Genomic DNA, 16,888 nt, shown 5'->3' on the forward strand with positions numbered 1-16,888 from the left:
TGGCTATATTGAATACAACAGACAATAAATGAAAATATTTTTTCCCTCAGTAGTATGTAAGGCATCTTGATATTTCTGTTTTGCTTAGATAACGATTGATTACCCCTTAATATGAATTATTTTGATGTAGAAATCATGTTTTTTCTTAAGAATTACCATTAGCAGAAACAGCTTCCATAAAAATTGAAACATTTGGTTGAAAATCTCTTCAAGGCTTTTGTTTTAAAGTCTTTTTATTTATTTATGGCTATATTTTTTAATACCAGATTTGATATTGTATATTGACATCTTGAGCATGTTAAAAGAAAAGAGTACAAGTACAAAATATGATTCCATCCACAGCCCCTACGATCAGCAAAATTAACATTGTTTGGGTCACAATATGGTGACAAAGTGAAAAGTGAAAAAAAATGAGTGAAAGTTTAACCTATTCATTTAGCAAAGGCAGTCCTTTCTAAAGTCTGAAATTGGACTATAGTGAATCAAGCATCTGCAAGCTAACAAGTTACTCAAATCAGCCTAAAGATTATATCAGCTGTCAAAAATGTTTTGTTACCAAGAGGTCAAAAAGTCTTTTCCAGTTGAAATGTTAGTTTTTAGTTGTGCTTCTTGATAAGTTCAAGGGTAGCAATGAAATTAATGCAAGTTCTAATCAAGAAAGAAAAAGGTCAAGAAAAAGTAGATCTGCCTTTCAGATTTCACAGGAAGTCCTCGCACAGTCAGGTCAAAAGTGTGAATCATAGTGTCTCACTGCAACACTCATATGTTTACTAAAATAGCCTGAGAATATCAGGGTGATCTTATCAAGGTATTTTTTTTTGTAATAATCTATCTGCCTCTTGATTCAAAGCACAACGTAGAGCGTTTATCTCTTTTCAGCGAGGTATGGAAAAACTGATGGGGGTCTTTGGATGTTTCAGAAGTTCAGCTAGGATCACTTGCTGTTGCTGTCTCTGATTCACAATAGTTCAGCTGAAACTTAACTGAACAGCAATAACTCACAGACAACAAAAATCTAGCCCAACTGTCTATGTCTCCACACGTGAAAAAGAGCAGTCTAGCACTCCCCCCAGTGTCTGCAGAGTTTTACCGCCTCCTAGCAGAGACTTGCATCCATTGGCCCCTCTGGTACCACGGCAACATGGAATGTAATGTCGCTGCCGCCTCAAGCAGAAAACATTCAGTTTACACTTGCTTCACAGCTGCGTGGAAGGCGTAGTCAGCTTTATTGACACAGAAAAAGAGATTGACTTCTGAAATTTAAATGTTCACATGAGCTCAGGCAATTGTTTGGAAATTGCAACATTTGCTGAACACAAGAAAATGCAATTAGGAAAGCAACAAAAAGAATATCATTTTTAGGTCCACGTGATATGATTGCAACTTTTTTGTTGTGAGATTGCTAACTACAGTATATTCATTTTAAATTAGATAGATTTGTGGCTCATGATCATGGAACAGCTGCGCCAGATGGATTTATTCTGAGTACAAACAACTGCGCCTTATTCATATTATCATTAATGAAATAACTCCATTACTTTATCCACTAACTCCTTTCTGTAGTCGTTTGTAACTTGTAGTTACTTTTTATGAGTGAAACGTGATGTGAGCAGGTTTTTTCTTTAATTTCTGCCCTCTCTGATAACACCATTCCTTTATATCCAAAGCTTTCATTCAAGTAGTCAGTGTCAGTATAACTTAAAACGCCTGTTTCCTTCCCCATCACCCAAAGGTTTCCTTTCTGTCTTTTCACATGTGATCAGCCACATCCACAGTGGACTGAAGTTCCCTGTTTCCACTCCTGATAGCAGCTGTCTCTGCTGCCATTCTGCTGGGTCACACAAGGACAACAGTCCTTGCCCCCCCCCCCAAAAAAAAAACACAATGTAAAATCCCAAAGTAACTCTTTGTGATGCTGGCTCGAGATGAGAACATTTTGTCCCAAGCATCTCTTTATCTCCCCACCCCTCCCTCTTTCTCTGTTTTTAGCCACTCCCTTTCCTCTCCCTCTCTCTCCCTCTCTCTCTGGTGTGAGTTTGTGTGTGTATGTGTCTCTCTTTCGTTCACATTTGAGAGCAGCACAGACAAATGTTGATTTTCACTTTTGTAGGGTGACGTACACACGTGCACTTTGCTATTTGCATTAATGTATTTATGAATTTTCAAAGTAAATTGACGTGTGTGTTTGTGTGTGTGCTTCAGCAAGTATGACGTGAATCAAAACCAGACTGGTGGTGTGACATCTCATTAAAGAGACAGACCCGCTGCTGTCTCTGCCAGCAGCAGCAGCACTAAGAAACTTTCCAAACTGAATGCCTCAGTCATTTTTTGATGGGAATAAGTTGGTGCATTGTCTTACTTGTGATTACAGGTGTTCTGTATCTATCTATCTATCTATCTATCTTGATACAATGAGGGGGGAAAGAGAGGGACATGAGAAGCAATCATGTCCTCCTTTCTCCCCACTTTGAGCAACGACTATTATTAGCCAAGGCAAAAAAAAAATATGTGGGAAAAAGATTCCCCAGGAGTTGGGGAGCATTTTTATGACCAGGACAATTTATACAATTTATAGCTACTATGACCTCCACCTCCATCTTATCCCAGCAACAACCCCCACCTCCGATACGCTTGCTCCAGTATGTCCTCATATTCCCCTTTCTTGTCTCTCTTTACCTTCCTGCTTCCTTATCCTCCTTTGGTGTTTGCAGACCATAGATATATCCTGAGAGACATGGAGTCTAGGTGCAGCACCTTGGCACAGTATGTGGATGGGACAATCAAATGAGCATCAATGCTTTCAGGAGAAGCTCAGAGAAGACTAATACATAGATAATAAAACAGGAATTATGGCTTTTGTTGCCCTTTCGGATACATGCATGTATTGTGAAGTTACCACAGTATATCCAAAAATATAAAGAATTGTTGTTATTATTGTTGTTATACGCTGTAGCTTTAAATAAAGCCCAGACTGTGGTCAACCTTCAAGCCTAAAGCGTGCCTAAAACAGAATATCTTATTATTACAGCATATCAATCCACTGATATATGCTTTTAGTTGGAGCTGTTGCACATTCAGCGACCTCTCTGAGATTAGGTTCCTTGTAAAATGGAAGGGGTATGATTATGTAATCAAATGAATAATTACCAGCGTTCGCCATACTTTTCTGCTTCATGCATTATAATGTCACATCTCCAGCTTTGGCCAAAATAAACATTTTCAGAAAGCAGTGTACTTTATAACTTTATGACTTTGTGTCCCTCTCTTGTATCCTCATTGAGACCTTTTTATTGTTTAATCACTGACCTTGTTGAGGCCGGTTAGGTTTAAGGCTAAGGCGTGAACTCAGATTAGATTAGGGCAAGGGTAAGTGTTTGGGTTAGGGTGTGGGCTACACAGCAAGTGACAATTCAATGCAATGACCTAACAAAGACAACTGTGCAAGCTTGCAGGTGACCACGTGTGTGTGCACGTGCGTGCTTTCGTGAATGTGTTCACAGAAAATGAGGAAATCACAATAAAATTAGATTTGCAGCTAGGCTTCTGAAAAGTGAAAAACATATGAATAATTTAATATACAAACATGAAACAATATAACAAACATGAAAATTCTGCATAGATTATATCTACACAAATACATGTATAGATAAAGATATAATATAGACATAAAATTCTTATCTTATTTATTGAGACTTATTACTTATTAGCAACATCTGTCTGCTTTGTGAAGCATTTTGCTGCCATCCAGTGGTCATGCACTGATTGCACAAAGAAGTAGTAGAAACATATTGGAATACTGAGAACTACCCATTTATTAAACTTCTGTCAGTATTAAAAGTTCCACCTTCTCTCATTCTGATAACTATATATTCAGAAGTCCAACCGTGTACGATTGCATCATTTCAAGTAACAGCTGCTTTGATGTCAGAAAAACGATTCAAAGAACACGTTCATCTATCTGATTCTGCATGATAGTAATTGAAGTAAATGCAATCCAAATCATTTCATTTTCACTGTATTCATACAGCTCCAATTGACAACAGAAGCAATCTCAAGGTACTTACATTCTCAAGGACATTCCATTCAAGTCCAATTATTTACAACAAATTGAATCCAAACCAAAATGTTATCTGTCCATGATTATGATTAAAGTGCTAACATCTAGGAGGAGTAGAACTCTTATATCCCACATGATGCATGTGCTTATGTGTATGAATGTGGATTCATATTTATCCCACTAAGTGCACACAAACTCACCAAGATGAACCAAACGCATGCTCCATCTGTTTTTAGTCCTTTTTGTTTGTTTTCTCTCTCGTCCCTTTTTTTCTCGACCAACTACAAGGTAAAACTTTGAGAAAGAAGAAAGAGCCTTTTTTGAAAATTGATTTCCTTGAATCTTCCAAATGTCATTGTTTTGCTTTTGAAATGTTGGCGTCTGTTTGTCATGGAATGTAACTTAAACTTAGCACCATGGCGAGCAGAATGGTGGTCTGAATGCCATGTGCCAAACAGTTGCTTTACCAAGGGAAGCTTTATGGATATAGGGCACCCCTTGATGCTTAAATACTATTTATTTATTCATTTATTTATGTTGAAATTATATATTAATGCTGAACCTGACAGGGGGAACAAAGAAAGGGGGATGTAAAGAAAAGAAAAAGGAGAAAGAAATACAAAGGGATAATATAAGAAAACAAAAGAATAAGAAAAAAAAGAAGACAAAACTGGTCAACCAGCTGCTACATCTGTAGAGACTTAACAGAAAACATTCTATGGCCTCCGTGGAGAAACCAAGTGGAGAACCATCAGGAGCATCTACAGGAAGACAAACGAAGAAAAAACAAACAGCAACAACACCAGCAGTAAGAATATGAAAACATAACTGTGGATACTGATGATTAAAACCACAGGACAACACAGCAACTGTATAATAGGCATGTGAGTGAGTGAATGAATGTGTGTAAGCGTGCAAAATATATCAACGAGGGAAAGAGAGAATGAAATGAGAATGAAATTCAGCCAAATCACTGTTTTGAGGAAGCAGACATTGTCTCTATAATGACGTGATCTGACACAAGACTACTACACTAGTTGATACACAGATTATTTTTTGATTTCCAGTTGATGAGAATAATTTCTTTGCGATACATAAGGCTGCGAGGACCTCGTGTGCTGTGTTCGTCGCTGAAGTCATCCTGCATGAACAGCATGCAGGGCCATGTTGATAGGTCCTCACATACCTCAGAACTTCTGGACAGCCACTCAAAACCACAAAGCATGCACATAATCATCAGTTGTGTTGTCTGTGCCATGTGAGCACATATTATTTTGAGGTCTACATGTATTAGTGATATTGGGCGCTAGCTGGATGGAAGTTTGAGGTCTTTGTCCGGTTTCAGTAGAAAGGTAATGTTAGCAGACTTCATGTTTGGAGGTAATCTGCCATTCTTCTTGATTTGTGATGTCATTTTGTAAATTGTAGGTGCCAGTGTAGTCCAAAATTCTTTGTAGCATTCTGCTGGGAAACCATCTGGTCCTAGGGCTTTTTTACAAGGCATATGTTGAAGGGTTTCATGGAGTTCACCCTTTCGAGAGAGGTGAATCCAAAGCCATGACCTGTTCATGTTGTAATTTTGGAAGGTTGATGTTACTAAGAAACTGGTCAATGTTATCGTCTAGTGGATCAATTTGTGATGAATATAGGTTTTAATGGATTTTTTAGGGTTTTATGAAGAGACCATTGGAACTTACATAGATGTATATATCCTTTTTATTACTGTATGTTTATATATTATATAAGGATAACAGCTTGCTATGAACATGCAATATTAGATCAAATTGTTAAATTGTATATGGAAAGAAAGTTAATCACCTCTCTGAATACCACTAAGTCCATCACTCCTGTGTCACTGAGGGCATTGTGCGCCTCCTTTGTACCTGCGACTGTCTGGCTTATTATTATGGTCTGTCTGGCAGACTGCCTGGGTGGTGTTCTCCAAGTGAACTTGATACTGAAATCAGCACCCGGCTGTGATCTGCAGAACATCAAGGCGGCTGAGTGGAGCTCAGTCTGGTGCACAGCCAGTCACTTAACACTTGTCAACGGCTCTAATGAAAATGACCTTTTCCTTGGTGGCCTCTTTTTCATTAGCAGGGTCAAAGGTCGCCGCCCAAAGCTGGTTATACGTTGATCCAAGAGGGTAAATGGATGAGGAAGAGGGCAGTGGAACAGGGACAGAGGCGGCTGTATGAGGGGGGAAGGGCGAAAATATTTGACGCTAGCTGGCTCCTTTTGTTTTATGTATGTTCAGCTGGTCCTTGAAACAAATTTGATATGCCAGAGCTCTAACATTAAATCTGATTTGATCGCCATCAACAACAGCAATCTTGTCATGAAATCCAGAAACTCAATCAGAACGTGTCTGAATGGAAATAATACAAACTTAAATCTCTATACCGACTTTTTCAATTTGTGGCTTGCATCGCTGCCCAAGGTTTAATCCCCCTCTTTTCCATTCTGTTTTCTATTATGTCTCCTCAACACAGATGTGGTGAACAGAGTGGGTGAAAGAGAGAGAATCAGCTAACATCCCTCTCCTCCTCCTCTTCCCTTTCACCCCGGCCTCTTGCACATGAAAGGGGCCGCACAAGGCCAATGGATGGCCAGTGGGGTGTGTGCTATGCGAGGGCCCCAGACCCAGACACAACACAACACACAGCTCTGCGGGCCACCACAGCTGGGCTGGAATGTGACCTGCCTCAGACTTTAATGCCAGACAAGGTCCTGTGTGTGTCTGTGTGTGAATTACGTGTGGAAGGAGGAGGACATGGACAGAGGAACATCAGCAAGAAAACAAGCATGATCTGACCGCCAGAGCCCTCCGACAAATTGAGGGTATTTTTCCCCGAGCAGAGGAAAGGCTCTAAAAAAAATTAGGAGAAGGGAATACTTTCAGAATGATTTTTTTTATTCACCAACTAATGAAAGCTATCATGGATGAAAAAAAAAAAAAACTGTTTGTTCTTTATATAATTAGATTCACAGAGTTACATTCTGTCTATCTGCTATATATATATTCACTGGCCAAGGCCCTAAGAAAGAGGTCAAGAAAAATAAATATGAAATACACAAGTCCACATACATATTCTGTATTGTAAAAGAAAACTTATCAAAACAAATTCCACAAAAAAAAAAATAATGGAATAAAAGAGCTTATTTGATTCTGGTAAATAAACTGAGGCTTCATATTGCATTACTGAGAGCTGAAGTGCTCAGAACAGCTGTTACACATTGTTGACTTTGAGATACCCATAAAAACATTAAACATGTATACTAATCACAATAGAACATACAGCTAAATGAATGATATTAGTGATAACATGTGTAGAGGAAAAAATAGTTACTTTTACTATAATACTTTTACACAGGGGGAATGCTTTTTGAGAAAAGGTTCTTCTGAGTGGTTTAGGGAAAAAAAGAGGTGGAGGAAAACATGAAACGCACAACAAAACTTCCAACATTACAGATAAATTAGCTTTGTGTTTCCTGGCAGTCTGTTTGACTGTTGAGGTCACTGGAACTTGGAGTAATCTTAAAACAAACAAAAAAAAAAAGCACTCTGGCTGAGTTTTCACGAGCACCAGTCTACTGGGCTGCAGAGAAATCTTTGAGGAAATCGCAGGTTTTCTTGGTGATAACCTCACGCAGCTTTCTGATTCTGCGAGTGCTGGAGGAGCCCACGAAGCTGTCAGGCTGCAGGACGGCCATCCCGTTGTGAACATCCCCCATGATGATGAGCTGCCCATCAGCAATAGTGATATTGGGACAGGGACAATTCCAGTCCATGTTCAGAAGAGTCACCTCCAACGGTTCCTTACCAAAGAACCTCAGACCCATCTTCTCGTCCTTCAAGATCTCCTCCACGGTCACCAAAGCATGGCCTGACTCTTGCTCCTCTGTCATCTCAGTCACACGCCCGAGGATAACAAAGTCACTCTTGCAGAAGCTGGTAACCATCTTGCCTCGAGGTTTACATATCTTGCAGTTATGGTTCTTTGGAAAGGGACACATCTCTTCACAGGCTTCTTTAGACTCAAAGTTGTTCTCATTCCCACCGCAGCCTCCATACACAAACGACTGGCACTTTTTCAGCCTGCTGCTATATGCCCAACGGGGCTCATACGCCTTGCAGGGCCCTTGTAGGCTTGGTAGGCTGCAGGGAACTGCCAGCTCTCCTCCACATGACAGCATGCAGGCATCATAGGTGTCGAAATGGTTTTGGTTTTTATTGCACTGACTGTAAGTAAAGGTAAAGCAATTGTTCCTCTTTGGTTCGTAGTACCAGCTTATGCTCTCTTCTCCACAATCATCAGTGTCTGGACTCTTGAGGCACTCAGCAGGTGGAAAAGGAAGGTTGGTATTATTCCCCTCAGCATTTCCACCTTTCGGCTCTCTCTTGATCACCACCAAGGGAGAATGTGCAGACACACTTCCTCCGACGTTTCTGGCTGTGCAGGTGTAGATTCCAGCATCCTGAAGTTGGGTGTTGTATATAACCAGCTGGCCGATGTTAGTGACAACAACATTCCCTTGCACATGATTGGGTCTCATTATTATATTGTCTTTGCCTTTCAATTGTTTCTCCCAGGTGATTTCCGGTTGTGGCTTTCCAGACACCTCACACAAGAAGCTTGCTGTCTCACCCACAAAAACAGCCTGTTTTGTGGGTCCACTGTGTATGGCAGGGAGCTGAATTTCAGTTGGGAGGGTGGTTTGGAGTGCAGTTGTGGGATGTAAGGTGGTCTCCACTGGGATTGGACTGGTGTTTGGCCAGGTCAGGTGATACCTGTAGGTAGGTTAAATATAATGTTAAAGGCTTATATTTAATAACAGCCCCAAATCAGAAAAAAAATGGTAAAACCAAAGATTGAATACATTTTTAAAAAAAGATCACAAATTCTTTAACTTACTTTGACTTGCTTTTTCTTCTCGACTCTATTTCATTTATCAATATACATTCATTTTTGCATTTCAGGTCTGCAACATATTCAAAAAGAAATTGGAAAGTTGGATGGGAACGATTCTGAGCTAACGATGATGTAAACAAAAATAATATGTAATGACCTAAAAAAGAATAAATAATGATACTGCTTAAAATAGATGATTCTCAACATGTGACTGCAATCATAATTTGTATGATGCAAATGTTACAAAAGCAGTATCCATAAAAGGCTAAATCTTTAGGGTCAAAAGATGGGCAGAGGATCTGTCCATTTTTTTCGACGAATGTTTGACAAATTACTGAAATGTTTGAAGATAATGAGCTTCAAAGAAGGATGGGGAAAGGATTTGCATTATATCTCTCCCTCTACAGGGCATAGTGTCATTAAACGATTCAATTTAGTCTAAAGGAACTTCAGTGTGTAAAGAGAAAGAGTGCAAACCCACACTGGTCTGGTTTGGTCGGAGAATGTGTGAAGAAATTTGAAATGAAAAAAATGCAACAATGACAACCCCTGACTGTTGCACATCTTAACCCTTTATTGTCCAAACAGAACAAAAAAGGAGTTGGGAAAATGTTTCTTTGCACCTTTTTCATCTCCTTCTAAACATATATACATATATATGTTTAGACAAACGTTAGAAATATCATTTCATGGTACTGGGTACTAGACTGGAAATTTTTTTTTTTTTTCTATTTTTTCTCTTTTTTATAACGTCCAAACTCAAAAATGACATAATTCACGCAAAAAAAAAAAAAAATCATATTTCAGAGCCAGAGATAGATAACTGTCATCATTTTGAGGACGTAAGCAAGACAACTTGACCTCATCTTACCAAAAATAAATGATAAAAAATACTTAACATGTTACCTGCAGGTGACCTCAGAGATTGAGATACCCTTGGAACAGGCCTCGGCATCCATGTAGCACTTGTTATAATAAGTCATGCCGTCAGAGGCGCATGTGAAGTGGGGTTCTCTCTCACAGCGGTCTCTGCACTTACAAACAGGCTGGCCGTCCCAGATGTCACACTCGGAGCCTTGCTGAGCACACATGAACTTGTCGCAGGTGGCACCCTTTGGCATTCCAATAGGGCCCTTGTTGCCCTTGATATCTATGTAGCGTGCTGCCACGCAGCTCTTGTTACCACACACATTGGGGCAACACTTCTCAAATGTCTCACAGTCCTATAGTTTGGAAAAGAAAAGAAAAAAAGACAAGTTCTGACCTCGCACCAGGATATTTGTTCAGTTAAGTAATATGTGTGAACTCGACAAATCCTTTAAAAGCAAAAACAGCTGTAGTTTATCGTGGGGTTTGTTTTAATTATTATGTCTGTTTGCAGCAGTTTTGTCAAACATTTCACAGCATGTAACTAAAGAGAGAACATTTAAATGTAACTGTCAGCATACTGAAGAGGAACAACAAGAATGGTTGGGAACTGACACAGTAATCTAGCATTTGTCAAACATGGGATCGTCTTGTACTAAAGAGTAGAATAGATCTGTTATTTTGTCCAGACTATGAAGTGTAAATGTCTGATCATCACAAGCCTTGTTGCTCCTGCATTTGATTCAACTTCGACTTTGACACCCAAACCAATACTTTTAAATACAGTTTGGTATAAGCTTGTGATCAAATAATTCCCTCTCTTATTTCTAGGTACTGTCAGTCTATTTTCTTAATTATAACTATAACTTTAACTACACATTACATACACTACAGTTACTGACAGGAGAACTCACCTGGTCAGATTCGCACTCGCGCATGCAGGTGCTCATAGCATCCACCCACAGATTGGGGTTCAGATCATTCGGACACATACCTGCGTGAGAGTACACCACCTTTGCCACCATCATGGGCATTGCTCTCACACGGCAGCTGTCCATGCAAAGGAATATAGTGTAACATTGTCCGAGAAGAAACCAAATCCATCGGGGAAACAGCATCCACCACATATCGTACCGGAGCAGACGCCAAAATGCTGAAAATCCAACCGGTTTAAGACTACCGTAAAGTTTTTCACTTAAAAAAAAAAAAAAAAAAAAGATTTTTAACCTGTCCACGGTCGCGTAGTTAACTTTTACCCACTCGTATCAGATGCGGGATGAAACGGCGTGCGTACTGGCCCGGTCCCGATCTTGAAGAAAAGTCCAGGTTAGTTACTCCACGTTAAGAGTTGTGGTGTGTAAACCCCCTCGAGGTCTGGCAACATGAATTACAGTGGCCTGTCTACTCAGAATGCAAATCCCAGCTGAGTTACAGTCATGATCAACTTAATTAAAAAGAGAGAGAAAAAAAAAAAGTTCGCCAGCAGTTTGCAGGGGCTGTTTCATAAAAGAACTGACGAGACACCTGTGCGTAAGGCGCCGGCTTCCTTAACCCTTAGCTTGCAATGTGGGCGCAAAAGGGAATTATAGGTCACTTTCATCATCTTAGATTTTAACCTTATGAAAGTTACTTTAATGCCATTAAAAATCACGAGTTACAACATAAACACTGAAATATTTTTACAACTGAAATAAAAATCCATATGAATATAAATGACAGATAATTCACATTCTGGTGTACTGATGAATATTATAGAAACGTCTACTATGATGATGATAGGCTTCTATTTAGTAACATATTTTGCTCTCGGGGATTTTGTTATAAAATGTTTTGTCACGTTCATAAAGGGTATGAGAATGCTGGGACGTTTCTACTACTTGCCTAAACAGAATATCTCCAGGAGATGGCACCAAACTCAGGATCTATTTGTATAAGAATCCCTCTTGTTTGAATTCTGCTCTAAAAGCTTACTTTAAACTATGCAGAATCCTGAGGTCTTTCTTGTCTGAAAGAAAAAAATCCAAAAACATCAGCAGCCAAACTTTCCAGGTGATAACAAACAGGTGCATTGGGTGTAGGTCCCATACCTGCAACTTATTTTAGATAGTTGATAACTGCTTTTCAAAAATGTAAATTTCAGATATTACGAGTTTAACTTCTGCCTCACAGCAGTTTGCATTTTTATCATAGTTTATAAACTGACCATATGCGGTTGGCAGAGCCACATATAAACCCATTTAACTGTGGCTGACAATGCAGTTTTTCTCTCATATTCCTTATCATATGAGTTTAAACTGATTTAAAAGATAAATAATGATTACTTGAGCTTCTAATTGTGTTACTTTATCGTACGTGTTGAATGTTTGTTTTATTCTCCAGTACATTCCTGCAGTATAAATGCAGGGTATAATGCTCCAAGCACTAGAAATACTGCGGCACATTGGGCTGCTATCACAATATTGACATGCAAGAAGTCACAAGTAGTACAGACAGCTTGAGATCATGCTGTGAAAAACTGTGCTGTTCCCCAAAAGGAAATTCCAGGAAGTGCGGCAGAAGAGAAGGCTTTGAAACAAAACAAAAAGGCCTGCGGTGATGTGTTCAGTATAAACATGACAAAAAGAAAAATAACCTTTTGAGTTTATTCCAGCAGTGACACTGTCGATACCCTTTTCTTGGTGTTAAAAACAGGTCTTTCTCTGTCATTAGGAGACCAAAAAAATGTTCAAAAATGGCTGTTTGTGTGTGTGTATTGTGTGAGGGTATTAGTAGTGTTTGAGCGTCTCTGCTTCCCAAGCTGAGTCCCTGCTGAGTCTAATGAGGCCCACTGCTCTTCAGGCCAAACCCTGCAGTCCAGTCTGGTCTGCTGTCTGTGAGCCCTCCCTGAAGGCCCTTTAATGTACACAAACAAGACATCCATTTAAAGAAAGTACAGAAAAGAAAGTTTATTAAGCCGGTGGTCCACATTACATATTACATATTTACAAGGAGTACATTAAAACAAAAGTGCAGGTACACAAATGAACGTAAGTTTAGTTTAAAGCAAATGTGCAAACACCGTCAAGCTGTGTTTGCACTGTCTGCCCCCCCCCCCCCCCCCCCCCCCCCCCCCAACCCCCCAACCCCCCCAAGCCCTTCACCCCTCAAGACCCTACATTCCCAACATAGTCAGTGCTGGGGCTACAGGGTGTGTCACATATTGAATAAAGCTACATGGAGGACCCCATGCAGGTCTTTCCAACCACTCTATCTGTTTTCAGCATCTGTATTATCTGCAAATCGACCTTGACTTTGACCGCTCTGCACTCTCAACATGTTTGTGAGCCTTTACAACTTTTGATGTGTCCATTTTCAGTCAGTTCCGTAATTTGTGGATCTGCATTACAATGGATGTTTAAAACTTGGATCTTTAGGTTTGGTTGTTTTGTAAAAGCAAAGCAAGGCTTTTATGTAAACTGTACCCGATGGGACATCTGGCAGAACACCTAACCTTATTTCAGTTCAATTTAACAGTAATGCTCTGCAATTACACTGGCATTCAGATCTTTTTCTATTAAAATATAGCAATGGAGTATGGTTAAGCAAAGGATCATCATAGTTATGCTTCAAATATTGCACACATTTCTACTGTATATTAATAAGTCCTGGTCATCAGCATGAAGGAATTTTAATTAGTTTCTCTGTATAGAACAGCTTCTACTCTGGAATGCTGGCGAGTTTCCTTGTATGAATGTCTTTCTTCAGATCCTTACACAATATTAGTGTTGGATTAAGGTTAGGACATTGGCTTGGCCATTTCACAGCAATAATCTTTTGCCAGAACAGTTTATGTAATATTGTCTTGCCGCATCCCAACCCCATTTGAAATACATTTTACAGACACATGTCTATTTTCCTATTGCATTTGCTGGTACATTTATGATGATTATGATTATGCATTTGGCACATGCTTTTATCCAAAGCGACTTACACTTTTATCCCAGGAAGCAGGTAGCGTAAGGGGGTCTTGCCTAAGGACCCCTACTGGAGGTAGTAGCTTTCATGCACTGGGGTCAGGATCCACATGAAAGTTGATAATCTTACCATTACACTATCCAGTTGTTACTTTCAGAGTTTGTTGTTCCATCAACGATGACAAGGAGCTCTGGTCATGTTGCAGCAAAAATAAAAGAGGTCCAAACCATGATACTGCCATCCCCATGTTTAACAGATAACATTCACATACAAAAAAAACAGCATTCTCATCTGTCCACAAACTATATCTCTATCTTGTCCTTGCTGTCCATGTCCTTCAGCAAACCTATAAGAAGCACTGTCCTTCTGTCGTTTTATTGATGGGCTCATCATTAGCCAGTGTTAGAATCACGTAGCTGCTTAAAAGTTACCCTGGGTTTCTTAGAGACCTCCCAAACTAATACACACCAGCTCTTTGAGGGCTCTTTTTTGGTTGATCACTCCTGTGGAGGGTAACAGTGCTCTTTTATTTCCTCTATTCACAGACATTTTATCTGACTAAGGATTTTCTAAAGTTCAAACTCTAGATGGTTTTTTAAATGTTCTGGAAAGGCCAAAAAAATCAACTTCAACAACTTCTTTTCAAGGTCTTCAGGAATCTTTCATGTGTTGTATATTTAAAGAGGCAACCCTTTATCTTATACATTAACATGGCATTGTATTAGAAGCAAAAGGTGTTTAGATATAGTGAATAATATGAGCAATAACAGGAAAGTTATAATGAGTCACTACAACATAAAAGAGACGGTGGAGCACTGTCTGCAAATGAAGACAACCTGAATATTGATTACAATGCTTGATATAGTGATTTTTCAAAATGTCCTCATCCACATTTGTTCAGAGCTTTGTGGGCCTAGCTGCCTTTTTTTTATGTTGGAAGATGTTTTATGGGTTTAGGGTGAAGGCTCGACAGCAAAGATTTGAAGCTGTGACTTAATCTGTCTCAAAGCTCCTGATCAAAGTCACATGGATTGGTAAGAGTGGTACTGCACAAAGAACTCAAGTTAACACATCAGTTCTATCTTCAAGAATTCTGACATTTATTTGTAAAGGTTTGGAATATACACCGATGTGATCAGGATCAGAGAAAATGCTACATCATTCCACACTTTCCTAACAAATCAGTCCCGCATAGTACACAACGACAAACTGTTGCACCATTTTTGTATGGCTTTTTCTCAAGAGGTGGAGGCAGATTGGTTTTGTTAACTGCAGACAGACCTGGGCTTGCGCTCTCTTTGTTTGCAGCCTTTATGCTAAGCTAAGCTAAAGATTGCGAAACAGAAAGACACAAGGGTTATCCCAGTTTTCTCTTTTCCTCCCTGCAACACACTTTAGTTCACATTACAGTTTACAGTGTGAAGCTGGCTAAATTGAGTGGAAAAGCAAAAATGTTCCGACCAGACTAGAGTTTGTACCCAGGCCCAGGAAGTAGTACAAGTGGCGCTAGCACAGACAAAAATAACCAGAAAACATTTTAATAATGTTGTATTCTGCTCAAGTGCATACTGCAGATCAGATTTGCAACAGTAAACTTGGCTCTATTACATTATTTGAAGATATATCATCGAGTTGTAAGGTTAAAACAAACTGTTGTTTCATGAACACTTCTACGTGCAAAAGAGCCACGAAATTACAGTATTTGCTTGGATTTCTGCACAAACTATGCTAATAACTTCCCAACTGAGCTCAGTGGTTTTACAGTGTCATGCATGCATTTTTGTGGCAAATAAGCAGCTCTGTATATTAGCTTTGTGCATTATGCCTGTTTGAGAAGGGCACAAACTACGTCAAATGCCACGTTTAAAGGCATGTACCTGGGAGTAACGTCGCCTTCTGCCTCCAGTTCCAGGGGGTTATTGACTACGCAGATCCGCAGCTTCTCTTGCCTGTGATTGAGGCCTGGGAAGCTGGTTTAAAACAATGACGGTGTTATGACTGTTCATACTAAGCTTATTATGAGTGTCTCATTCCAGAACAAAGGAGAAAGACACGTCCAGCCACAGCAGGGCCCTAAGCTGATTCCTCAGCCTCAGTCTAGACATACAACATAACACAGCAGTGAAAATGGACAGACATAGAGGCATGCATGCATAGATGGGCATCCAATGAAATGTAGATATCATGATAGCCATACAATGCTTTGTCCTCTCTTTTTTTTCTTTTATATAAACACGCACTTAAGTAAGACCACTCTGCTTAGATTATGCAATATTTGTGTTCTCCAGATCGCAGTGTCCGAACATCTGGACACCACATGAACACTATTGTATTCATTACACTAAAGAGGTTAAGGATTTCACAGATACAAGAGCATCAGTATGACCGTAACTTAGGTGTTGTTTATGTTCTTTCTATCAGGGAGGGAACATAACAAAATCCTATGTTAATTAAGTTTATAACAGATTGTACAACAGCAGTTGTTATACAGATGCAGGTCAAAGGTGAATGAACAGACCGGAGACCAAAACGACAGCTTGATGGTGCAACAACACATGATTCTTCCAATCCAGGATTAAATACCTTAAAAAGAACCATGAGCAAGTTGCTGAAAGTCTGCATCAAGGTAGAAAATAGGGATTACCTTTTTTAAAATTGCTCACAGTATTGAAAGACATGTGCCTCCGCATTTACTGTCAGAATTAGATTAGTTTAAAATGTTTTCAAAGGTGCTGCAAGAACATCCTCCTGAACCGACCCCCTGATGTAAAGTACATCCCATTTCATTAAGGGTAATGCAGTTTTATTTAACTGTATCGACTGATGTTTCTCTCTTTTCCCAAAACGCAGTTTAGGTCATGATATGCATCTATACCACCACGAAAGATGGTTTCATCCACTCAGCTGGCTCCATGGCTGGTAGGTGAGAAAACTCCAGGCAAAAGTGTAATGCTGCCCTTTATTAGGATCTGTGTGTACAGACTAAATTCACAGTAAAAGCTAATATTATTTTGTCAAATTTTTACCGTTTTCTTTTTTTTTTTTCTTCTTCTCCATAATCAAAAATGAAAACCTTCATGCAACAGGAGCTGAGATA

At 39.4% G+C, this 16,888-nt stretch overlaps 1 protein-coding gene across 1 annotated transcript; it reads right to left on the bottom strand.

Moving 5' to 3' along the window:
• Positions 1-7,006: 7,006 nt before the first annotated feature.
• On the bottom strand, positions 7,007-11,291 carry wfikkn2a (info WAP, follistatin/kazal, immunoglobulin, kunitz and netrin domain containing 2a). The gene is made up of 3 exons (XM_072368736.1): positions 10,752-11,291; positions 9,877-10,193; positions 7,007-8,849 (listed from the first exon to the last, which is right to left on the bottom strand). The coding sequence occupies exons 1-3, from the start codon at positions 10,962-10,964 to the stop codon at positions 7,649-7,651; spliced, it is 1,731 nt and encodes a 576-aa protein (XP_072224837.1). The 5' UTR covers positions 10,965-11,291; the 3' UTR covers positions 7,007-7,648.
• Positions 11,292-16,888: the final 5,597 nt, after the last annotated feature.

The sequence above is a fragment of the Leuresthes tenuis genome, unplaced genomic scaffold, assembly GCF_036924035.1.
Source record: "Leuresthes tenuis unplaced genomic scaffold, fLeuTen1.0.hap1 SCAF_17, whole genome shotgun sequence".
NCBI classification, from domain to species: domain Eukaryota; kingdom Metazoa; phylum Chordata; class Actinopteri; order Atheriniformes; family Atherinopsidae; genus Leuresthes; species Leuresthes tenuis.